This window comes from Pelobates fuscus, chromosome 9 (assembly GCF_036172605.1).
Source record: "Pelobates fuscus isolate aPelFus1 chromosome 9, aPelFus1.pri, whole genome shotgun sequence".
NCBI lineage: Eukaryota > Metazoa > Chordata > Amphibia > Anura > Pelobatidae > Pelobates > Pelobates fuscus.
This window is the reverse complement of record NC_086325.1, coordinates 30,656,950-30,683,337: the sequence shown is the minus strand read 5'-3', so window position 1 is coordinate 30,683,337 and position 26,388 is coordinate 30,656,950. Positions and strand designations below refer to the sequence as shown.

Sequence of the window (26,388 nt, the reverse complement as noted above, 5' to 3'; positions counted from 1 at the left end):
CTCTCAAAAGTGAGGGGAAATGTTTGTGCGTCTTATGGAGCGAATGTGAAGGTTTACTTACCTGTCTTGTAGCATGGGCCGGCTTAACAGCGCGCACCGCAGTACAGGAACTTCAATTTCAGGTTCCGGTTTCCGGCGGGACTGAAAGGAAGTGCGCACACTGAGTGCACACTAACTTTCAGTCCGTCCGGAAACCGGAACCTGAAATTGAAGTTCCTGTACCGCGGTGCGTGCTGTTAAGCCGGCCCACGCTACAAGACAGGTAAGTAATTATGAGAGAAGGGGAGGGGGGGAGAAGACTATGGGAGGGGGAGTAGAAGACTATGGGAGGGGGTAGGAGAAGACTATGGGAGGGAGTGGGAGAAGACTATGGGAGGGAGTGGGAGAAGACTATGGGAGGGAGTGGGAGAAGACTATGGGAGGGGGTGGGAGAAGACTATGGGAGGGGGGGGAGAAGACTCTATGTGAGGGGGAGAAGACTATGGGGGGAGAAGACTATGGGAGAGGGGAGGAGAAGACTATGGGAGGGGAGGAGAAGTCTATGGGACAGGGGAGAAAAAAAAATATTCTGAACAAGCTGTCCCATAGAAACACTATGGGACAGTTTGTTCAGAATATTTTTTTTTCTGGGTTTCTTCCTCTAAAAACTAGGTGCGTCTTATGGTGTGGTGCGTCTTATGTAGCGAAAAATACGGTATATTATTTAGGAATAGTTTTGTGTTTTTAGAAAAAAAATGTATTTCCAAAAAGTATTTTCAGACATAATTTGGGTATCAATAGAAAGTGATAGTTGGGTTAGCATCGACATGTTAACATTTAAGATAACTCGAATGAATGAATTATGACATATAATGACATCTTGTCTCTAAACAGAATCCTGGAAGAACCAGATAGTCACTCTGTACATGCAGTCTTGATCCAGAGTTTGCCTAAAACTCAGAAAAGGTAAAGATTGGTCTTTCTTTATGACCAATCGGCGCAATAAGGATGAGTGAAATGTTAAACAGGATTGAACTCTTTGACTGACAAACGTACATGCAACTCCTCACAACGCTAGTAATCTACTGCATGCCAGTTGCTATGAAAAATGTCTCCTGTGGGGCAGCAGTCAGCAAAAAACCAAGAGCCTGCAGCTGGCAATCCTTGTGAGATGCTCAATGGTTAAAAATAGCAGTTGAGTTAAAGCTATCTCTAAGCCCTCTGGAATGTCAGGCCTGAGGATCTGAAGTATGACACACATTGGCGCAATAACTGGATATCAACAAAAACAGAACATCAGCATACTCTCACTTTATTACTTCATTAAATGTTTAATGCTTTGCTGTAGGAAAGAAAAAAAAAACCTCTCAATGACAATCACTTATGCAGTGGAACACGTGCAGTGCAACCATCTAAATCCTCATAAAACTGAGATATGTACAAATTCTACTACAGATTACACCAACCTGCTGAGGTTTAAGCCCATGCATGTGTGTCTTAACACAACTGTATATTTAGAGTTCACACCAGCACTCAATACAATCCTTCACAGCAAAAAGGTTTCCACAATACTCTAGTGCTTACATCATATTTAATTTCTTCATGAGTATGCATGGCAGCAGAACCGGAGTATATTTTGAAAGCTGAGGTGCCATCACGAATTGATCCTCATGGATGGTGTTTTCATCAGTCTTAACTTTGGCCAAGCAGTGGATTATAACACATAGCATCAATAGTACCTTGGGACCTTCTAGAACACCCGTAAGAACATTCGGTTGTCATAAAGATTACAGTGGAAATTTTTGGGAGACCTACAGTACTCTTCCTTCAGCATGCAACCCACAGCTGGTGCATTGGCAAAATGGACTTGCTGTGGAGTCCAAATTTCTCTTTTGGTCTTGTCTAGTCAAAGAGGGGAGCAATAGTGGGAAACTTAAACCCAGAGGTTGTAGTTGGCTATTCATAGGCACCTCATTTTGCAGTCATTTGGCACAGAACACTTTGCAATGGTATCACAAACAAAAGCCAATCGGAAAAAAAATACATTTAGTCATCTATGTATGGTACAGCAATTTCAGACAGATTTGTCTAAGTCACCGAAGTACGTTTAAACACAGCAAAAAGCAAAAAAAAACATTGTTTGATATTGAAAGTGCCATAAAACCTTTCAAATGAAGACATAGTTACGTAACCTCAGTAAATATGATTGGAAGAGAATTTATGCCAGAATGTAAATTGACATGAGGTAAAGTTTAATTATTGTTGACAGTTCAACATGTTATCAGCTTTCTGACAATTATTCTAGAAGCTCTATCAACACAGCAAAAGCGAAACTGCATAATTGACGAGGCTTATTCATTTTTCATGTTTACAGGAAATGTTAAATGGCAATATGCAAATATGAGGAGGCCTTAAGATGTGCCTATACATTATAATGTATTCTTCATAAGAGTTTAGATCACTATATGGAATGACATTGAAATATGCCTTTTATGTTAGTAAGAGTGATGTAAAACTCCTCCTTACAGACAAGACGAACTTATTTATTTTCCTGCTTATATTTTTAACAGGTTCTATATTTATGATAGATATAATATTATTATTTTAATGTGTTTATAATAATATTAACACATTCTGCATCTCTGTACATGCATATAGTTGGTAGAAGTTTAAGAGACAATCCCTCTCAAACGATACAAAATTTGACAATTACAGGAGGAGTTAAGAACCCTATTCATGTGAGGACACTCTAGATGGCTTATTGATAGCTTCAAGTGAAATCACTAAAACTGAACATAAGATAATGTTTTTGCTATTATATATCACTTACAAGCCACTTGTACATCTGTGCATTGTGAACTTCACAATCTTTACTACACAGCTCAACCAAATTTAGAGCAAGAAGTTGCTTTAGCCGTCTAATCTAAAAACTGTATTATTCCAGAAGTTTGTGTTACCTAGTAGCTCTATGTCAGTGGTGGATGGTGACGTTTTCAAGATGGTGAACATTAGGCACTACTCCTCAAAATTTGACACTGCCCGATTTGTTGGGACCTGCACATTTAAAGGAACACAGTGTGTTGTAGTGGTTATAATGCCAGGAGTGTCCTGACAGCCCCCCATTGTAAGTAGTCAAACTATTATACAGCAAGTATTAAAATTTAAAAAAAAATATTTTAATATGAATAAATGTAAAAAAAAAAAATGTGTGAGAAATGAAGAAATTGTATTTTTCTACTGCATGGTATTTTAAATCCCACGGTGTTCATGAGGTCTGCTCACCACGATCCTCTGCTCCAGGGCTCCTGCCTGATGCTCTACAGCCTTTGACGGACGCTCCTTCTTAACCAAGATAGCAGCCACCATGTTGGAAACACAGTAAAAAGAAATAGTGTAATAAAAACTGGCGCTACATATAAAGTTCAAACAGGTACCATACAGTGTGGTGTAATGCAGCTTGTACCACCGTGAAACCAATCACTCCAGTTCCATAATTAGAGCAAAGACAAATACAAAGTAATGGAGAACAGCTCAATAAAAGAGTTAATAAACAGTGTACCACAAGTGATGTGAATACAATAAAATGAAGTATATACCCCTTAGAATGTCCTGGATAATTCCTAGGAAAAATCAGACATAAAATCTCATAGGGCAATACAGCTAATAGAGACACTGCAGTAATCATACTCACATTTTCCAGAGCCTGTATGTATTACTAGCTCAGGTAAGTATGTTTTGGACAGGCTGTGTCTTTTCTCTGCTGCCTCCCCTGCACACAACCCCTCTGCCCCTTCATCCCCTGCACAGATCCCCCTGCATCCCTGACATCCCCCTCCTTCTACAGACTCCCTCTCCCTCCGCCTCACCTGTACACCTCCCTTCTCCACCCTCCCTCCTCTGCACAGATCCCTCTGCCTCCCTGAGAGCACCCCTCCCTGTACAGATGCCCTCTCCCCATGCCTCCCATGCAAACATCCCCACTCCCCTCCCTCCCCTGCACAGATCCCCCTGCCTATATGACTGATCCCTTCCCCCCTGCCTCCCCTGCACACAACCCCTCTCCCCCCTCCATCCCCTCCATCCCCTGCACTTTCACAGTTCCCTTCTCACCTTGCACAGATCCTTTCCCCCCCACTGCCTCCCAGCACCCTGACAGTCCCCCTCCCTCCACAGCACAGCTCCCCTCTCCCCTGCACTCCGTCCCTGCACCTTCCAGACACACCCTCCTATGAAGAGCTTCAGTAACAATAATTATTTAAAGGAACACTCTGCCCCATAAAATCACTGTGTAGTAGTTATGCCCCCAATGAATTACATGCATGAATTTTTCATGCATGTATTCATTGGGTGTATATCTTAAAAAACTTGAAAAGGTTGTAAACTGTGTTGAGCTAGAGGCATTGAGTACTTAAAAGAGGTATGTCTGGTGCAGCCACAGATGTCATCGACTGCACCGGACATGACATGGGTCGAGATAGGGGCAGCAAACTCAGGGGCAGCTCTGGGTGGCAAAAGCTCTAGCTACGCCACTGGCTATAGCGGGGGAAAAAAGGGTAAAAAATTATTTTTTTACACTAGAAAAATATGTAAAAAATACTATATATATTACATCAGTACTATATATATGTACTGATGGCCCATTGCAAAGTCAATAGATATTGTTAATGCAGACTAAGTATGTCTAATGGATCTATATCCAGAGACAATGGGTTATTTTAATAAAAAAATCTTGACAACTTTAGTTTCTAAACTTCTTAGTAGTATATCCAGCCAGCAAGAGGGGCTAAAATTCCAGAACTAATTCTAACAGACACAAAATTTTTCCTAACTCACTCTTATCAGTACTTGTTTCAAAACTGCTGCACCTGTACTCTTTACATGCTTAATGCAATTCGATTTATTGGATTTCGATTTAATACATTCTTCGTTGACATCTTTAATGACTTTTTGTTCTCCTTTTTTCTGCATCTATTAAACCATTAAACCATTGGTCACTTCTACTAGGCTAGCAGCAATGTTGAAGTTACTTATTTAGTGCCTTGTAGATGGTTTATTGTACTTCACTTTGCGCAGCTACAAAGTAGGTCTTACATAAGGAACATAGCATTGAAATACCTGCTCACAAGTTGTTTTGTGAGAAATTATAAACATTTCTTAGATTCCAAGCCTGCTTCAAACCAGACCAAAGATTGTATCTTGCCATCATCAGAGGCAGGGACAGAGTTTTAAAAGTTTAATCAAAGTAATCGAAATATGAATAAACTAACTGCAGATTGTACAAAATCTCAGTATTTTAGATGCCAGTGAGCCCACTGGGTAAAACTGACTCCTAATCTCACATTGATGAAAAAATGTAACGGAGTGATCCAGGAATTGCTGGAGGGCTGGAAGAAACTTGGATACTGTAACTACTATCATGTGTGTATGTTTGCGCACCTAAACAAAATCAAGGGGATCCACATGTACATTGAGGAAAACGTATTGAATACACTCCATTTAGTACAATCGGACCTGGGATAATTCAATTTCTCCTGGCTTTGTCACCTGGTACAACTTGGCCATGAGCCATACTGGTGTAAAACTCATGTTATGGAGGGTGTATTTGTCACTGTGTGCTATTAGACAATGGAAATTAGAATTCTCAGAAAATCACCTTTGCCTCGTGGTGATGTCTCGGGTGGAGAGAAGATCTACGCATCCTAGAGAAACCGATCTCATTTTAATTTATTACAGAGATATTGAGATAATTAATGTTGTTGTGTCACTAGTGTAGCAGAGAAAACAAGGGAAAGACAGACAACGTGCTCCTCCCACTAGACCACCAGGATTTTGCCACTCAACATATGTATCAATTGGGGGGGGGGAAGGGTAATATCTTTAGGTCCTAAAACAAATGACATTTAATAATTTTGTGATGTGATTAGTGTAAATTAACACAAAGGTTTAGATTATATGATGGGAGAAACATATACACAAAATCACTGTAGGATTACTCCATGCATCATAGCCACTTTGGTGTTTTCAAGTGGTCATGGTGCCTATAGTGTAAAATGTTCCATGTACAGAGATAAAGAACTTTACTTCTGGAGATGTAACTCCACCTCTGGGTGCATCATTAATCAGAGAGTTCTCAGTTGGATAATGTTAATTCTGTGCATATTAGGTGTCTGTTATGCATAGGGTTGCCTGTTTCTTATTGAATTATAAATTGAAATTAAAAAATATATATCCATCAATATGATTAATACAAATGGAAGAAGGTTTTTTCAACCTTTCCTGGATGTTGATTTGTGTTAATTTTTGTAAATTATTTTGTTACCTCTACTTATACCCTTTGTGTCACTTTACCCCACTCCCTCTAGCATGTAAGCTCATTGAGCAGGGCCCTCAACCCCTCTGTTCCTGTGCGTCCACTTGTTTCTGTTAGTCAACCCATTGTACAGCGCTACGGATTTTTTTTGGCACTTTACAAATAATAAAATAATAGTAAATGCCCATATTAATATTTAACATAAAAACACGTTACTAAAAAAGTATAAATTAACCTTTGCTTTGTGACTACTTTGTGATTGATTAATACAAATCAATGTATATATCACTAAATTTATAAATTAGCAAATAAGTAAAAAATATATCAATACATGTTAACATAAAGAGGGGCAGTATGGTCACGATTAATGTTACAATACTAAATTAAATAATAAATTCTCCCAGTATATTTCTGTATTTTGAGTGATTCCTTTCCCTCTGTATCCAGACAAGCTTTACAACTCACACTGAAAGAAAGATATTGTCCAGACATGTGGATTTTGTTATCGTAATGGAAAAGTTTTTTACATAAATAGCAAGCTATCACAATTAATTCAGTCTGTTTCTTGTTTGTGATATTCTGGAAGAGGAAAGAAAGAAACAGTGTATTTCATTACCTCTAGCTCCTCTCCCAACATATCACTAAAGGGGAGGAGCTGCATTAAAGGAACTCTATAGGCACCTAGACAACACCATGCCAATGAAGTGGGAGCCAAGTCCCTGTAGTTTTAATCCTGCTATTGAAAACATTGCTGCACATGCGCACTAGCCTCCCAATGTCCCCCTATGGGGAAACATTGGATTGGCTGAGATGATCTACACTGATAATCTCAGCGAAAGATGTGGTGCACCAGGATAGAGACCGGCACAGCAAGGGCTAAAAGGTAAGTAAACATTTAGCTGAGGTTCTATTTGAAAGTTTAACTCCCTTTGAACATTATTATTAGGGCACCTATACAAGGTGGATGGATAGCAAGCCCAGATGTCTGGTCAATTCTCTTCCACTTCGTAATATGTTTATCTATGCTGTTTGTTTGCCTGTTGTATTCTCGTGCTTGTTTACAAATCTCTAGATAATGCTGCTCCTACCTATCCTCCCTTATAGACAAGTATGTCCCATCTAGGCCCCTGTGCTCTGCCAAAGACCTACGTCTATCCTCTGTCCGCATTCCCACCTCTGATGCTCACCTTCAAGACTTCTCCAGGGATGCACCTTTTCTGTGGAACTCCCTTCCCTTCTCCGTTAGACTTTCACCCAGTCTCCATTCCTTCAAAAGATCATTGAAAACTCACTTCTTCAGGAAACCATATTAATTAAACCGTTAACAGCTTTTCAACCTCACACCCTGACTCCTCTCCTGCAACTGTCAAAAATACTAAGTCCTCAGTGAATACTTTTCTAGCAACCTACTTTGAGATCCCTACTTTTACCCTTTGTGTCATTTTACCCCACTCCCTCTAGCATGTAAGCTCATTGAGCAGGGCCTTCAACCCCTCTGTTCCTGTACGCCCAACTTGTCTGGTTACAACTACATGTCTGTTCGTCCACCCATTGTAAATCGCTGCGGAATTTGCTGGCGCTTTATAAATAATAAAATAATAGTAATCATATATGAGAGTTTACGTCGGGGGGCACCATTTGTTTTGTAAGGTGCTCCAAAATGTTTAGAAGTCTAGTGGCACTGCTTCCCTGGTCTGTTAATCACTAATGATAAAATGCCTCCTATAAAATAGGTCCAAGCATTGATGGTCCACTTGCAAATATGTCACTGCTTTGTGGAGTAGTACGAGCCGGTTGGAATACCAGGTCTGTAGGAGGAGTAGCAAGCATCTATGAATAAGTGGGTCATAAAAAATGCCTTGCTGACAAAGTGACTATTCACAGATTCAGCTAAAGCAGATTTGTTGATTTTGTGTTCTTTTGGTACGCATGTTGTACACAATGTTACAGCCACTTGGCAATTTTTGCTGTTTTAAATTCACAGCCAAACAATGAGGTCAAAATTGCTCTAATGTCACAAAGAAATTGCAGCTCTTTCATGGCTATATTTCACAATAAAGACCTGCCTTAGTGCTGATTTTTTTTTTTTAAATGACCTTAAGTCTTAATTAGTACATCTGCTGTTCAACCTTTAAGTTCAATTCAATCGGCAGCAATAAGACTTGTTGACCTCGGGTTTAGTCGTTTATGCGTAATGAAGTTTAGAATATTGGTGTTGCTGTAATAATCAGTCTGCATTGTGGATTGAAGAATTTGTTTGCCTGTCAAGCACTTCCACAATCAGTGGATTACCACTTACTTCAAGTGCTAATCAGAGCGAGGAAAAGAAAAAAAATATACTTCTGTCTCGCACATTTGTCTTAAAAAGAAAAATGGAGTTTCTTAAATGTCAGATTTGTTAGAGACCATCTTAAAGATCAAGGATCTACAATTTTCTAATCATCTCAGAAACCGCTAAAGCCGGCGTGATTTTAAATAAAGTGGTAACGCTCCAACTTATTTAATTTTGTGTATTTAGAAAAAAATGATTTCAACTTTTTTATGTCGCCGAAAAAAAAAAAACATTGGATTAAACTGTCAGTTCTATTTTATTTGATTCTATAACATTAGAAACAAGATGTCATTTGTTCTAGAAAGAACATTCGGTTGTTTTTGTTGAAAAGGCATGTTTTTTCCTTGAAAAAGCAAGATAATAGATGAACTGTGGACCTTCTAAAGAATTATATACACAAAGTTGATTTTAGGGTCTTGTTCCTCATCCTAATAGAGTGACCTGGTGGGGACACCAAGGAGCTGTCCACAGGCAGCACAACGCGAGTGCATTATTAGCCATGCTCTCACTATTCAGTGCATACTAGAACCATGCAGAGACAGCTTCAGAAGTGCTCTCTCCATGGTCCATGTTGAGGGTCAGAAGACTTACACCCCCGTCACTGCAAATGCCCCCTTGAAGTCCTTCTGATCCCTAATTCCATAGCTTCCAATGTTGGGAAGTGTGCTATTTACCATATTGCAAAGACCTGTTACCCTGCTCTTCATGATGTCTACATCAATATCCTACCCACCCAGATAAGCTAGCTAACACGGCAGCCTTCTTTATAGCTAGTTTATCCCATATTCAAAGAGGCCTAACATACTTTTAGGCTGGTAGTTCCAATAAGAAGAAGAGAGAAGTTTCCACACTAGACTTTCACACATGTTATCACTGGACATTGTTCAGGGAGAAGTCAAACTGGCATATTCAGTTTCTGAGTTTTTGATGTCCTTCTGAATGTCGAATTTAATTTTCTTTTTATTTCTTATTTGCTTTTTTGAACCTTTTCGATACATTTTATATGTCTATTAATATATGAATTCCATTTAACGTTCAATTGTTTTAAGTATTTTTTTAAATATACGTTGTATAATTTGTTTTGGAATTACTTTACACACCACTTTGACATGTTAACCCCTTAAGGACACATGACAGAAATATTCCGTCATGATTCCCTTTTATTTCTGAAGTTCTGTCTTAAGAGGTTAAAAGAGCTAAACTGGCTATCGCTGGAATCCCGACGCACTCTTCATCTTTCCAGTCTTGTGCATAAGAGCTTTTCTGGGAAGCTCCCACCTTACCTGAGTAGAATGTTCTCCCCAGCTGTTCCCACCTCCTATAACCTCCGATCCAGTACTAGCACAATATTTAGCAAACCGCAATGCAAAAATAAAGTGTCTCGATCCTCCTTTTCCTACAGAGCACCTCAATTATGGAATAACCTCAGGGACACAGTCAAATCTTCATTCAATCTAAAATCTTTTAAGAGATCTATGGCAATATACATCAGCACAGAATGCACCAGTCATGGTTGAATATATTTATTACCTGTTATGTATTAAATTTATATATGGGTATATATATATTGTTTGTATATTATATTTTTGTAATATTGTATCCTATTGTAACAATGCAATGTTTCGTGGACCCAGGACATACTTAAAAATGAGATAAATCTCAATGTATCCTGCCTGGTAAAATATTTTATAAATAAATTAGACAACTCCACTATATTATTATTACAGACTTCGAAGGACTAAAAGAAAGGCTTTTCAAGTGGATATATTAAAAGGCCAGTCTTATGGCTGAGTAAACTCCTCTTGATCACATTCTGATCCAAGAATTTTCCTTTTAATGAATAAAATCTATAGCTTTGAGATACTGTAGATCTGTGGAGCCTGGTCCATAGAGGCAGCCACCATCCCCTAGTGTTTATTAAAAAGAAATAATCTATTTTTGTTGTAAAGAGTAATGATAAGTGTGTGTTAATAAAACTGCAGTCTCCATTCCCATATTTTTATTGATTGCTGGAGATGCTGTTGACAGCTTATTTATGGATTATTTATGATTTTTAAAAGGGCATGATATCTCATTGGCTCAAAGTCCAACAACTCAGACGGGGTGGGGACAGCTCCCCACCATCTGTTAACATCACCCGCCGCCATTGCTCTAAATAGAGTATTAACTGAATAAAAATGTTCATTGTCTAAATAAGAACCCATATCAAATTGCATTAATGTACAACAAATAAAATCTAGTTCTTTTTTTTTATTATTATTATTATTACATCTATTTTGTTGATGAAGACAACAAAATGAATGGAATTCGAATATTCTACCATTGTGGACAGAAGTCCAACGACTGGGCAAATCTCTGGGAATTATAAGAGGAACACTCACACCCACCATCAGTCTTTTCCTAATAATGCCTGCTCAGATTTCTACACAAGACAAGCAATTATTGATTATAATAGTACTAGCTGCGCGCAACCTTATAGCGTGCCACTGGAAACAACAGACTTGCCCGACACCAACGCAACTACACAACAAAACACAACAATATCTGCGACATGAGATGTTCATTACGTCGACACCCAGACGTAGAGACATCACACACAATAATTGGCTACGATGGTGCAACTACATAACTGACTTTAAGAGCCCACTGTAATTTACCATGCGAATATAGGCAACTTTGCACATCAGGAAGACTATATGCCCAATCACGAAATACAAGGCACGAACAACGAAAACAGGCTAGACACACATTTGTATGTATGTATTTACGAATACAAAATGCGTTATGTTTGTAACAATTTATTTGTAACAATTATATTGTAACTGTCTAATATGTACTTTTGGATACCCCTCCCCTTCTTCTCTTCTGTACCCCCCCCACAAGGTTGTTTTGAAAACTCAATAAAACACGAATTAAAAAAAAAAATTAATGGAATTTTCCACACTTTGAAAAAGCATGTAACCGGGAATAATGCGTTAAGATTTTCCCCTTAATGTCATGGTGGTAATAATACAATAAAGCTAACTTTATCAATCTCGGAAAAAGCTAAAGACACGATTCCATGAATTTTATCAACCAGTCTGAGGTTTTAATTGGTTTTAATTGCTGCAGTTGTATAACTATCTCAGTTATATCACCATTAATCTCCAATACCTTCAATGTTCTGCCGCCGTGAAGATGAACAATGGGTGTTTTGGGTGATGCAACAATAGATTGCAATTTACTCCATCCACAACTAATCCAGCAGACGTAAATCAGCCCTCAACTGACCATTTGATGCAGGTAGTTTTGCAGTTAGTATATTAATGTCCCATGTTAAGATTAATGTACCACCCACCAATAATGAAATCATTCAATAGCAAACGTTAAGCATTATCTACTCTGTATGTTCACGTACACCTCAATAAAAATGAGATAATTTTAGAAAACTCTATGGACATATGGTGTGACTATATCCCCATATTTATTTCCTAAAATAAGTGATATTAAGTTGCCGTGCGAGATTTAACCCTGTCATTTTTAGTGTGGACTGGTCCCTTAGTGTATTCGGTATTTATATGCTGTTTCCGTGTATTCTTAGTTCAATCTATGGAAGAAGAATGGAAAATGAACACTGTACGGGTCTAGTGTAAGTTTATGTACAATGGTAAGGATGCAAAGTGGAAAAAAGTGCAGAAAAATTATTAACGTGCAATACAGTGAACTTACCCCAATCAGTCAAAAAAATATATATTTATCATCAGATAGTGCAACCAGCAATATAAGCTATATAAAAATATAGACAATCTAAAAAAGCGATATGGTAGCGTCAAATTCACTCATTATTGAGTTGGCTCAAGTTTTCTGTTAGTGCTCAGACACCACTGTAACCTTCGTGCTGATGGACCTCCCAGTATACTCGGGGATATAAATGGAAAAGAGAAGAGACCGTATGACCAAACTCTTCATCTCCTCTTTCTCTTCAACCTTCACTCCTCCAGGTCTTAAGCCACAAACACAACTTCCTCTCCCTGAAACTTGCTGGAACTGACTGAAACTTGAAAGATAGTCCACCTCATTTACTCTACCTTTGTCACCATATTACAATTTTTTTCTAGAACCGTGTTACAATTTAAACCTGTTTTTACCACTGTCACTTTCTGTACATGCAGGTTTTTATTGCGATTTTCAGTGAATGCATGCCACCCATATGTACACCTATATGTACACATAGTTATTATTATTTTGGGTGATATCATTTGATTGGTGAACTTCTCCTTTTTTTAATATCTCATATTTATTGAAATCTTTTGGGGGGGGTTTCTTTACAATAACTGTAAATACAATACTGTAAAAACTGTAAATACATATCTCCATTCCACAAAACAGTAAAAAAAAAAACAATTAAAACGAGCATACAAAAGACAATACCAGATTCAACATAAGCTTAATATAAGAAAAACATCTTCAGAAAGCTAAACAAACCCCACAACCCTATATCTCCCATCATTCCTAATTTTAATCGTATCATTGTTGTTGATGGTCCTTCCATCACTTATCCTTTTAAAACAAAGCATAACCCTTAGTTTGCGCAGACTTGTCCTTCTTGTCTGCTTATATACATATATAAATTCAAGCATATGGTAAACTTTTCAATTGTATACGACAATTATTTGCTTTACCCACCCCTCTCTATAATTTGACCCTCCTAGCTGTAAATAAATTCACTCTATCCCCATTCTTAAGTTGCTATCCCCTATACAATTCCCACTTTGTGTTTTTAATGTCTTGTTTTTAATCTTATACTGTTTTTGGATACCAGAAACAATATTGAATTCAATATACGTTTTTATTTTACACTTATGCACTAGGGGTTATTTTAACCGGTATCATTTCTGTATTGTAAAAAAAACTTCATATAACTGTTCCTATCTCAATCCCCGTTTTTTTAGGTCTTAATCCAGAAACCCAGCTCTCTGCAAAAATTCAGATTCTTAATTTTCTATAAGCACTCTCCAGAATACAGACCTTACCCCCCTGCAAGCATTACAGCCCCTATTACTCCCTGCACCCACTAAAGCCCATATTATCCCCTGCACCCACTAAATCCTCTATTACTACCTGCATCCAGTGTAGCCCATATTACCCCCTATAGACCCTATCTCCCTTGATCCCCCTGCAGCCCTGTTTTACCCCTATATTCAATACAGCCACTCTTATCTCATGCACCTATTACACACTGCAACTACAGCCTATATTACCCCCATAGCCCCTATCTCTCCTGCACCCTCTACAGCCTATATTATCCGCTAGAGCCCCCATCCCCTTGCACCCACTACAGCCCTATCTCACCTGCACCCACTGCAGCCCCTACCCCCCAAAAGCACTACAGCCCCTATTATCCCCTGCACCCACTAAAGCCCCTATTACTCCCTACACCTACTACAGTCCCTATCCCCCTGCACTCACTACAGCCCCTAGCCCTCCTCTATACCCACTACAGCCATACAACCACTACTAATATGGTTAAGCAGTGGGAATTATTAGTGCCTCCACAATTTTGACTGTGGTATCTTGGTGTCCCCCTCTCATGTATTGTTCTTAGAGTCGCCACTGCCCTCTTTATCTTTTGTATTAATCTGTGTATATTGTATTTTTTCCGGGGGGAGTCCTAAATTGTACAGTTCTGGGATTATGTTGGCACTTTACAAATGGCTGTAATAATAATATTAACATTATTTATTTGAGGTGTTTGTAACATTTGTAACATTACAGCTATTTGTGTGATACTTCGAGGTAATTCACACAAAAGTCACTGTTGGAGCAGTTAATCCTCATGTTACTGTACGTTGTTTATAATAAGTACCTATAAACGGAGCTGGGAATCTAAAAATATGTGAAACGTAGACCTTGGAAATGATGTGAACGCGACAATTTTTAGAAGAGAGAGTGTCTCTGACCCTTGGGTGGAAGATAAGTCAAGTTGAGTTCCAACATTCTTCATCTCGAGAATGCCGATATCATTGTTCTAATTCTCTCACTGAATAAAGTATAAATTATTATCAGCATGAAAGGGCATATTTCCCTATAATCATGTCACTAAGTTAATAACGCTGAGCTATAGGGCGAGTTAGCATGCTGTATGGAAACGGTATAGGAGAACTCAAGCCTCCTGGCAGGAGCTGGGGGGATAATGACTTTTTTTTTTTTACACGGTTCTCTTCCCGTCTCAGTAATCAGCATGGGGTTAATTATGAATAATTGCACAGATTGAGTGACTTTACACAGTGACAGTGACAAGAGAAGTTCTAATTCCTTCACAACAGGCGTTACCTTTTGAGTGGCAAAGGGTAACTATCTGTTTTAGAATGTGCTGTAATCTTGACCGAAAAGTGAACAGTGGCCAAACTGAGAAAAGAAACAGCTTTTCAATTGGCGATTTTTTATACTTGATATACTTTATATACAAAACATATGTATTTTACATAAAACTATAGGATTCTAAAAGTTATATTTTTCAAGGGAAAAAAATACTATGGTAGAGAAAGTTCTAAGTACGAAGCAATCCCCAGGATTTATGGTCAATTGTGTTTGTTGGAAAAGGCATGTATAGTTAGAAAAAACTTTTACCATCTATAAATTTTAAATTGAGTAGCTATTTCTGTGTCCCAGTATTTGTGTCTAAAATTCAAACACAACTTCATCAGAGTCTTCTTCACAGAGTTTGAAATTAAAAGGCGCACATTTGCTCTGAAAAATAGCAAAAGCCAACATGCAATCCTCTACATTCCAGAGCTGTAGGACAATATGATGACCATTTTCTATAGTATCAGCAGGGCCGGACTGGCCCACTGGGATACCGGGAAATTTCCTGGTGGGCCGCAGCAAGCTGGGGCTGGTCTGACAGCCCTAATGATCATTATGATTAATCCTCCCCTCGGACTGTGCCAGTCTGTCAGTCCAAGGAGGTAAGGAGGGTGGAGCTGGGGGCTGGCGTGGCTGCCAACGGCCGCAGGGAGACCCGTCAGTCTCCCTGCACAGTCTAAAACAATTTTGTCTGCATGCCCAGCCCCCAAACGGAAGCTCCGCCTCCCACACACAAGCTCTGGCCCCACGCACGTTGCTGGAAAGCTGCTCACCGGACCAAGAAAAAACTAAAAGGTATTTACATTTTTACAGCCCCCCTACCCACTATACAGCCCCCCTTACCCACTATACAACCCCCTACTCACTATACAGCCACCCTACCCACTATACAGCCCCCTACTCACTATACAGGTCCCTTACCCACTATACAGCCCCCTACCCACCTCACAGCCCCATACCCACTTTACAGCCCTCTACCCACTTTACATCCCCCTACCCACCTCACAGCCCCCTACCCACTATACAGACCCCCTACTCACTATACAGCCCCCTACCCACCTCACAGCCCCCTACCCACTATACAGACCCCCTACTCACTATACAGCCCCCTATTCGTTGTACAGCTCCCCTATACAGCCCCCTACTCACTGTACAGCTCCCCTACCCACTATACAGCCCCCTACCCACTATACAGCTCCCCTACCCACCTCACAGCCCCCCTACCCACCTCACAGCCTCCCCTACCCTTTATTCAGCCCCCTACCCACTATACAGCCCCCCTACCCACTATACATCTCCCTACCCACTATACAGCCCCCCTACGCACCTCACAGGCCCCCTACCCACCATAGCAGCCCCCTACCCACCTTATAGAACTCCTACCCACCATACAGCCCCCTACCCGCCATACAGCCCCCCTAGCCACATTTATATATATATATATATATATATATATATATATATATATATATAATGTGTTTATATATTTCTCAATCATCTAGGGTGGCAACACATAACCGTACGTATTACATGTCATAATACATGGCGTAGTGACTTATGGGGCTGGCATTGATTTTTTCCAGGGCTGCTTTGTATCCCAAGTCCGGCCCTGAGTATCAGAATGCTCAGCGACTCGGCAGGTTAAACAGAGAGCAAACAGGCTGCACATAGAGTAGACAAGCTACATAGATGGGTGACCATGGGATCAGTAGACAAGGAATGTAATTAGTAACTGGGGAGAAAGCTGAGAGGTTTTGGAGGACAGGCAGGTTGTAGAATATCATACAGAAAAATATATAAAATACAACACACGTGCTCCCCGGTGGGCAAACAAATATAAAATTAATTTACCCTAATCGAGATTGTAAGAAGATCCCTTGAGTCTTCAAATCAAATACATACAGAATACAATCTACAAAAGAGGTAGATAAAACCAAAAAATGGTGTAGAATGTTTAAAACTTCATAAAGTGCGCTAGTATAAAATGCATTCTACACCATTTTTTGGTTTTATCTACCTCTTTTGTAGATTGTATTCTGTATGTAGGTTGTGGAATATGATGCGTTACTGGGGATCCCCTGATACCTGTGTACCTGATAGCTGTCTTGTCTTCAGACTGCTCTCTAACCTGTAAGCTGCTATCATGCCAATTGGTTATTATAATTGTATTAACGCTGTTATAACAAACGCAGAGCGTCAGAGTAGCCTCTAGATTGGCGAAAGACTGAAGACATGACAACAGCATTGATTTAGATGACACCTTACTACTTTCACCAACATCTTTTAACTCTGAAAATTACATATAAACTAAATTGGATGTAACATCCAAATATAACTAGGAAGAAACTACAGGTCATGAATGATTCAGAGGACAGAAAAACTATGCTAAGAGTGATCAAAACCAAATCCTACTTTTAACTATTTGATTATAATGATGGAGAATTTTTATTTTATTTATTTAAAAAATAGGAAGTGAGGGGCGCACTGCAAAAAGATTTATTAGTTAACATAAATCGAATGATAGGTAACTGTGGTTTATTATTAGACTATTAGATGTCTGCACCATCACTAATTTCTAAAAAATAAAACAAATTCTTTGACATAACAGAAATAACAACAAGATGTATTTTAAGCGATAATTGTTTTGTCTACCAAATGCCTGAAAGGCATCAGTTCAGGTAAAAAGGAAATTTTGTTTTACTAAAGAAATGTAAAATTCATAGCCCGAGGGCTGTGCAGATTAATAAATGTTTGAAAAACGCTTACTTTCTGATGCTGCTGCTACGGCAGTAAAAGTTGTAAAGAAAAACAAAGGACAAAAAAGATCAATGGACAAAAAAAGACAAAAAGATCAATTTATCCCAGGTACAGAAGCATTGTACGTTCTTCTGGTATGTGTTGCCATTCTAAATGTGTCGGGGTGGAGATCATCGTAAGACTATTCTGATTCTTCTTTGATTTTAAGAGATAGAAAAATAAGCAAAAATCCAGTCTTATAGTATTATTTATGGATACAATGCTTTCCCAACTCTCCTTTCTTATTGGAAAAAATATATTTCATATATTGTCTGTTGCTGCTTTTGCATCACACGTGTAACAGCTTAACTGTAGCAAGAAATGCACGGAGGATTCTTCCCTGAACACTGGATGATTTTCCAAATTTAGGCCAAAATTGTTTATATAAGAAAACATCTTAAACTCAGCTATTGTCAAAACATTGAGGCCTGAATTTTGTAAATCAGTTTTTAAGTTACTGCAATTCACTTATTAGTGAACTATTACGTCCTATGATGTCACAAAAAAATACACATTTCTCAATATTGCAAGACACAAAATCTAAGACAAATTAAAGGGCCAGGGAAGCCTTTGCCCATCTGAATTCAAACACTAGTTGCCAGGAAAATCTTGAGTTGTTTGTGCTTGTTTGTATCCGTCTTTTTGACTTGCTCTGTTGGTGTCATATTATTATTTTTTTAGTGCGTGCCTCTATATGTGTCTTTTCCTCTCTGGCTCTCTCTGTGTCTTAAAACAAATTGACAATAAATATTTAATAGGTTTAAATATTCTGTGAATAAGACAAAATAGAAGCCTTCTAAAGATAATTGTTCAAGGAATTAACGGTCTGCTGCTTTAAAATACACTTTTTATGTCTAACAGAGCCCACATTTCTCAATGTCCATTCCTTTATTGTAAGTCAAGATTTTTCCAGTGATGTCACCTCATTTGAGTTTTTTTGTTTTGTTTTGTTTTTTAAATGTTAGTAAATGGCCTGGAGCTCCAGTTGTGACTGTGATGAGGCCCTCCATTATCCAGCAGGGAGATCATCAGATATGCTGGGCACTGTACTCCTCACCTGCTGAAGGCACTGATGTGGTGTGCACCTCTAGAGCTTCCTCATAGGCCCCAGTCCTTCTCTATGGGTCAGAGAACCACAGCCTTTCATTCACTGAGCGTCTGTGAGAGAGCTCTTAAAGTAATCTACACCCAGTATTGGTTCAGACCATAACTCTCCACCACACATACACACAACACTTAGCCACCACACACACACACACAACACTCATAGAATAGAGTCCAGGGCTCTAGGAGGGAGCTTCAGTCTGGCATCATACCAAAGGCCTTGGGCAACCTTACTCTGGCTCTGCCTATTGAAAGCGATAACCCTTAAAACCCAACTCATAGCTTCTAAAACCCAATCCATAACTTCTAAAACCCAATCCATAAAGAAACTGGAAGTTGATTAACTTAACTTGAGATACCAGATATGCAAATTATTATTATTATTATTGTTATTATAAATAAAACCAACATATTCAGCAGAGCTGTAGAATAATAGTATGGGGATGTTTGACAAGTAATTGAAATACAGAATATTAAAACTTCAAAATAATAATCTAATGAAGATTACTACAAAAAAATACACCATATACACCCTGAATGGTCATTTTTTTTTTTTTACTATTTCTATATAAACATCTAAATCCCCATCAATATTTAATTGCAATAGCATTGGATTGGTGTCAGTCCATTACCCATAACTGCAAAATGCATTTAAAGGGACTCTTTCCTGAATAAGACACAAACTTCTATTCAAACTGCTGATAATTAATATGTATATTTGCTAACGGAGCATTCTTCAGGATTAAAGAATTAAGCCTCTTTAGGGAAAGAGACTGTTTCTCTGTCTATACTATTTTTGCTGATGCCATTAAATTATCGATAAAAAAAGACTGACTTGGACAAATTGTTACAAGGTTAAATGACAAAAGCACAATCCGATTCCCCATACAGTGCAGAAATGTGGAGTATCACAGCATTAATATCCAAATCCACTTTTGATTGCTCTATCTTATCTTATTATTAGGAGAGATAACAACTTAGAAAGATCATAATTCAGTGTACTTAGCAGCCAGATGTGGTATATGCAATCTGATTGGCTAAAAATCATGACTTTGTTATCATAGAGAGCGCAAATTTTCCACAGGCAAATGGAATGTTTAAGAAATTTTAACTGCACGGGCCAAATATTTGACACAAATTATGTCTTTAGGCAGTAAACTGTCTTTTTTTGGCTGCTTATGTCCGCAACTTCACTAAAATCATTGTCTAATCCCAACGGGTTTGTTTTCAGGGAAACCACAAAAATATATCCACATTAAAGGCTTAAAATGACAAATCTCTTGTAAAGAACGGCAAGTATTGTTTGTTTGTACTTTCTCGTTACCATTTTCGCTCTATAGAACAAGGCATGAAAAAAAATGAAAAAATGCTGGAAAACATCAGACCCATTAGTTAAGAGACCTACCATTTTACTTTGACAGTTCACCATAATAGAATTTAATTGTGAAAAAAAGCTGAATAATTCCAGCTGAATGTCATTTGGTTCATTCAAACTGGAAATCAGGGACAATTTTTTAACAAAGGTTTTGAAACTTCCTTTGAAATCTGGAGGCTGCTCAGCACAGATAAGGGGAGAGGTTTGAGAATTCTCTATCAGAAATTTCAAGGTTTTTTTTCCATCTGCTTTTTCACATTAACTGGTAATTATCCAGAAAGGCACATAATAGTGTAGAAATGACAGTAGATGACAAAGGTTTCTCTAAGATATGTAAATTGTCAGTGATAGGCTAGGTGCAACAGAAAGCCTTTCTACAGCACAATTATTTCTTCCATTTTCATTTGCTTTTTTTTTGGTGCTCTGAAGGCATGTTACCCACACGAACGTCTTATCATATGCGTTGCACATTAGTTTCCGAATCAGTGACGAAGAGGAGTTCGTAAAATAACTGTAGTTACAGTTCGTTAATAAATATGAGGGGTTTTCCTAGTGGGAGGTGTCTTTTAAAGGGGTGTAGGGTGTCTTGATTTTTGAATACAGATTCTATTTTGAAATACTTGATAAGAAAAGAAAGATCATGCTAAGAGGAACATAAGATAATGTCGAAAAGCATATAAAAGATAGAAAACGGTCATCAATGCAATTATTAACTCCGTCATCACAGCTGATGTGATGAACCATAATTATATAGTTGGATTTAACTAATGTATTGTCCTGAAAGTATTAATATTATATAATTAAATACAAAAGTTAAGGATTTCGCTATTTAGAACTTTGGAATTTCTGATACAGTTACACTTTAAATTCTAACGATGCTGACACCCTGCAGCATTCCACAATAAATTAAAATACAGGATTTTGATTGGTCTGGATCAGTAGCACTAGTCCATGTTATATAATCCTCTAGTCCAGGGAAAGGCAACCTTCGGCACTCCAGATGTTTTGGACTACATCCCCCATAATGCTCTTACACCCAAAATGCTGGCAAAGCATCATGGGAAGTGTAGTCCAAAACATCTGGAATGCCGAATGTTGCCTATGCCTGCTCTAGTCAGTATGTAGGAGGGAGCCTTTACACCCTCTGACAACTGGGTTGAGTAATAAAGTCTCAGGTCGGAGGCAATTTATTCGGGTGTCCATTGGCAATTATGGTCCATGATGACTTAGTAGTGACTCCCTATCTGGCTACTGTATCTTCTAGAGAACGACTAGTTCGCTGTGACCTCATATTCTCCACTGTCCTACAACCCTTTCCTTTAGTCTTGTCTACAAGCTGCCTGTTACAAAAATGTAGAATAAACGGACCTCTGGGTTCACTAGATCTCTGGGCCCCCAGGTTATTGAATCTAATCAGGACCTTATTTTTTCCCCAGTTAAAAAGACTGTTGGTTAAATATATCCTGAAGGGGAAACCTCCTAGACTGGCTTATAAATCATAGCAGTTGGTTGAAGAATAAATGTAAATTATGAAAACAAGCATTTTTGGGGCAGAAACATAACTGTACCTTTTTATTTCACACTTAAAAAACATATCATACATTTCACACGCATAGTATGAATTTGAAAACATTTCCAAGTACATTGGACACTTAAAAATACAAAGCAATATGTGTATTCTTGAAATTAGTGACTATTGCTTTTGGTTTTTATATAAAAATAAATAGTATTCACAAACTTGAAAAAGGAGGAAAAAAACGTATTTGAAGTGCTGGAAGAAATTTAATTAATACACATTTAGGAACGTATTTCTCCTTTACCTCATTCATTTTCAATAGGAATATTCAAATACCAGACTTCAAGTTGCTATCAAACTCCAAAAAAATCTGTGCCAGTCCAAAACACATCACCTGGCTCCAAGAGGGTTCATGGGAGTTGTAGTTTGCAAGTATAGTCTTTGAATTTGAATGCTCCTTGTTTGATGTTTATCTAACTCCTCAACAATTAGTATGTTTTAAACAATTTTTGGAAACATTCTGCCTGTCTCTATGAAGATTGCAATAGTTAGAGTATCTCCTCAACATCGATCCAGTTTCATTTTAATGAATAAAACACTTAAAACAGAACTATTACAACAAACAAATTTCTGAACTGCTGTAACCTATATTAAAATATTTAATTTTCCCAAACTGTCATGGCAATAGCCCTTAATTTGAAGGTATTTTTTGTTAATTACCCTACCTTCAGTGTGAGCTGATGTGTTCCCTTGGTATCATGCAGACAGCAATTTGCCTGTCCAACTGTTTTGGGAAAACTAATAACAATTTGAAATACACTGCGTTGTGAACGGGCCCTGACCTATGCTTCTTAATTTTTTTTCCCTTAGTGTTGTCATCAAATCAGAATTGAGGAGACCATGAAAAACCCTATATATTTTCAACGAAGGAGATAGGGCCATTTCAACTTTGCATATAACCTATATTAATTTTTGCTACAAAATATCAAAAGTCAATTTTGTTCGCAATCATTCCCCCTTAAAGTGTTAATAGAAATCTTGCTGCACAGTCGCGTTATATGATGACAATTTGGGCTGAATGCTTTTTTCGACTCACGCCCATTGTGGTCCATTGCTCGTTTATAATTGATTGTCCATTCTATCTGAATATCAGTGAAATCTAGTCCTCTCAGCAGGAAATAATATGTTTCCTTTGCATATATTGTTTCAGGTCTGTCTGCTATAAAATTACATATCGCTATGCATTTTTCATTATCTCTCATATATGATGTATTTGTTGAACGGAGGGTGAGATTTCATCAGTCATAATATTTTACTGCGGGATTATTTGATTCAGTAAGTGGTGACATAGATTCATAAAAGATGTATGTAATTTGATAGGTAAGATATCAGGTTTAATTAGCAATTATTATTTGATATATTTGATCTAGAAACTGACATACCCACAGCGGCAAGGGATGCACATAACTTCATTTTCTATTCAATGTAGTGACAAATGCAAAGTATAGAATTCCTGATGATGATAATATACATGATTGATATATGTTATTTATGTATGTATGTATAATATATTATCCTCTCTCCATAGACCGGGGATGTTATATTCAGTAGCAAAAAGATATGGATTTAATTACTATCACGTGATTGCAAAATAGCCAGAAAATGTATAGCTTTAAATATATACTTATACAAAAAATACCCCTCTCTGTCTCATTAGAGATATATTTGCCAGAAGCTCAAGGAAGCAGGCTGAAGGGTCAGTGTTGGACCCGCTTAGGGGGGTCTGCCTTGACATTGGCAGGCGGGCATTCCCTCCAATGGCCATCGGAGCAACTAAATGACCTCCATTTGTCTAAATATACATAGGGATTAAGGAGAGAGCACAGGTAACTTTTTCTTTTCTTTGGTTTTTATTAAATATATACTTGGCTGAACTAATGGTGGATCTAAGTTAACCTCATAAGTACCGATAACCTTCTCTTTCACTGCAATAACAGTCTTCCACCGACAGAGAAATACAATTTCTAGGCCTACATCTAGGCCTCTGCGTAATGCTTCTGGACTGTACAAACAGAAGCAAGAAAAGGAGAACTCTAAGTACATTAATGGTCTTCTTTGGGGGTTGAAATAAAAAATCTGCATGGTTATGTATAGTGCAGATGCTTGGCTCTCGACAGGAATCTGTATTTACTGAATGTGAGCAATACACCCACGTACAGACATTCTTTTTATAAACTGGTATTATCCTGTGAATCTCAGTTCTCAGAAATATACTGTTATGATCATGTCCGTGAATCTTGTTTGCCACTCCTACTGTATTTCTACCTCTGTGAATGAGCAGCAGGTGACCAACTAGATCAAAGGTAGTAAAAAACTGAGAATGAGTAAGACTAAAGGCCTTTAGTTAAAGGATCGACAAGGTTCATCTTTACTTTATCGAGGGCTGATTAAATAGAGTATTGACTAGAGAATAGAGTATTGATGAGGGAAGGGAGATTCCATAGGGTCAGTTATATAGTTAGGATGGAAAAAGTAGGATAGTGGATTGTAGACTATACCCATTGAATAAACCAAGGACATAGGGAGCAGTAGACATCTGGAATTATTACTTGTACACACTGGGCATGATAAATATGAACATATTATGTCACCTAAACAAAGGAGAAATCTGAAATGGGTTTTGTATGATGTTAGGGTGCAGGTGAAATGCAAGGTTAAAGAGCAGGGTTAGGCAACCTTTGGTGTCCAAGATGCTGTGAACTTCATCTCCCATAATGTTCTAACATCCATAATTCAGGTAAAGCATCAGGGGAGAAGAAGTCCAAAGCATCTGGAGTGCCAAACATTGCCTACCCCCGTTATAGGGTCTAGTGAGCTGTTTTTGTGTTGAGATGGGTCAGGTTGCCTTTGGATTTGGGAAGTTTGAGAATGTCCCCAATTAGCTGCCTATTGTTCTTCTAAACTCGGGTTATATAACTTAGCAAAGCCTTTACAGATTGCATGACTGAAAGATTGAATGTAACAAGAACCTGTCTAACAAATAGCAGCCAGGGCTCTGTCCCATGAATTGGATTTTCTCTATGGCATTACTTGAACAAAACTATTGTGATATTGATGAGCCTCAATCAGACTAGACTCCAACTGAGCTTTACATTTTATATTCCAGGGGCTCGAAAAATCACACTAAACACCCTTCAAATATCTACTATAGTATCAGTCATTTTATTTGATTTCTTGACATATTATTGAAAGTTCAGAATAAACTTAAACCTATCAAAAACTGCGTCTTTCAGAAGAAATATATATATATATACATACAGTACGTGCGCTATCATGAAAATATTTTAAAACTCTGCCATCGGCAGCCAGGCGTGCATTTTATTTATCCCATTTTTTTTCCGTGACGAGAATTGCAATGAAGGTTTGTTGCTCTTAATCGGCTCTGCACAGCTGGTTGCTTATGAATATAGACATGAAATGTCCTTTATCTGAATTGTTTTGTGCCCAGATCTACACTGAGGAATCTTCTTTAATATACTTCTAGTTTCCTTATTTATTTTTCTTCTACACGAATGCTCCGGCCGATGCAAAGGAACAGGAGACCAGAGAGCAGGACCAAGGGTGTCCCGGCTGCGGCAAACATAAAGGACCATCCATAATACGCATATACATGAGTATCGGGCAGGCAATTCTGACTTCTTTCTAAGAGAATATATTTCGGCAGATCAGCGGCAAACTCCTTCCACATGACAAAGAGAAGGATAAGTAGAGCGAGCAAGCCTCCTGCAGAAATAAAAAAAAGATCATAATCCCCTTCATTAGTTTACTGTGCTACCTCTCATGGTAAAGGGCTCGTGCAATTAGAACATTTATAGTGATCAAGTTACAGAGTAACTGCATTCACCAGAAGCTTAATTAATAGATAGAAATCCCTTTATTTTAACCATCGGGAAAGCCAGGGGGACCAACTTTCAAGTTAAACCACTGATATGGTTTAACCCCTGAAGGTACACCTGCCCAATAACAACTTCATTGAGGTGTGGTTTTAACGGGGGTGATAGATGTGTTCCTTTAAGAAAATGGATTGACTCCAAATGTTGACTAAATCAAGCAAGAGAGAACAGAGAAAAATGACAACACAATTACAAAAAAGCAACAGTTGACACCAGATTTTCACGACATACCTAGGCGATAATAATAACCTGCTTAAGATGTAATCTTAGGATATTCATAATACTTTGTGGTTGTGTGAAATATACTTTGTTAAGGAATAAGAAGGGTTAATACAATTGGCTATTCCTAAAATCAGGACTTTCTGATGGTTTTTACCTTGTTTTTTTTTTTGTTTTTTTTAAACTGACACCCTGTCGGCATGATTAAGAATCAGATGCAGAGATGCAGGGCCATTGCTAGTGGTATCCGACAGGGGGCTGCAACCCTGAGTTAGGCCTTGAAAGTTGCAGGCATTATTATACAGCACAGTGTGGTAGTATTGCTGTGGGTGCAGGGTGTTAGTGTGGGTTAATTAAATAATGTGAAGGGTTAATACAGCATGTTTTGGGGTTAATAAAGCAGGTGTGGAGTTTTTTAAATATTGGTTCGTGTAATATTCTGAATTCATTGAAAGGTTC

The 26,388-nt window shown here is 38.2% G+C and overlaps 1 protein-coding gene across 1 annotated transcript in view; it reads right to left on the bottom strand.

Annotated features, from left to right (window-relative positions):
• Positions 1-24,965: 24,965 nt before the first annotated feature.
• The window catches only part of LOC134572717 (transmembrane protein 182-like), a 22,029-nt gene continuing 20,606 nt past the window's right edge, over positions 24,966-26,388 (bottom strand). The window contains exon 5 of the mRNA XM_063431837.1: positions 24,966-25,540. Within this exon, the coding sequence (XP_063287907.1) occupies positions 25,311-25,540 (230 nt within the window). The 3' untranslated portion in view covers positions 24,966-25,310. The remainder of the gene's footprint in view (positions 25,541-26,388) is intronic.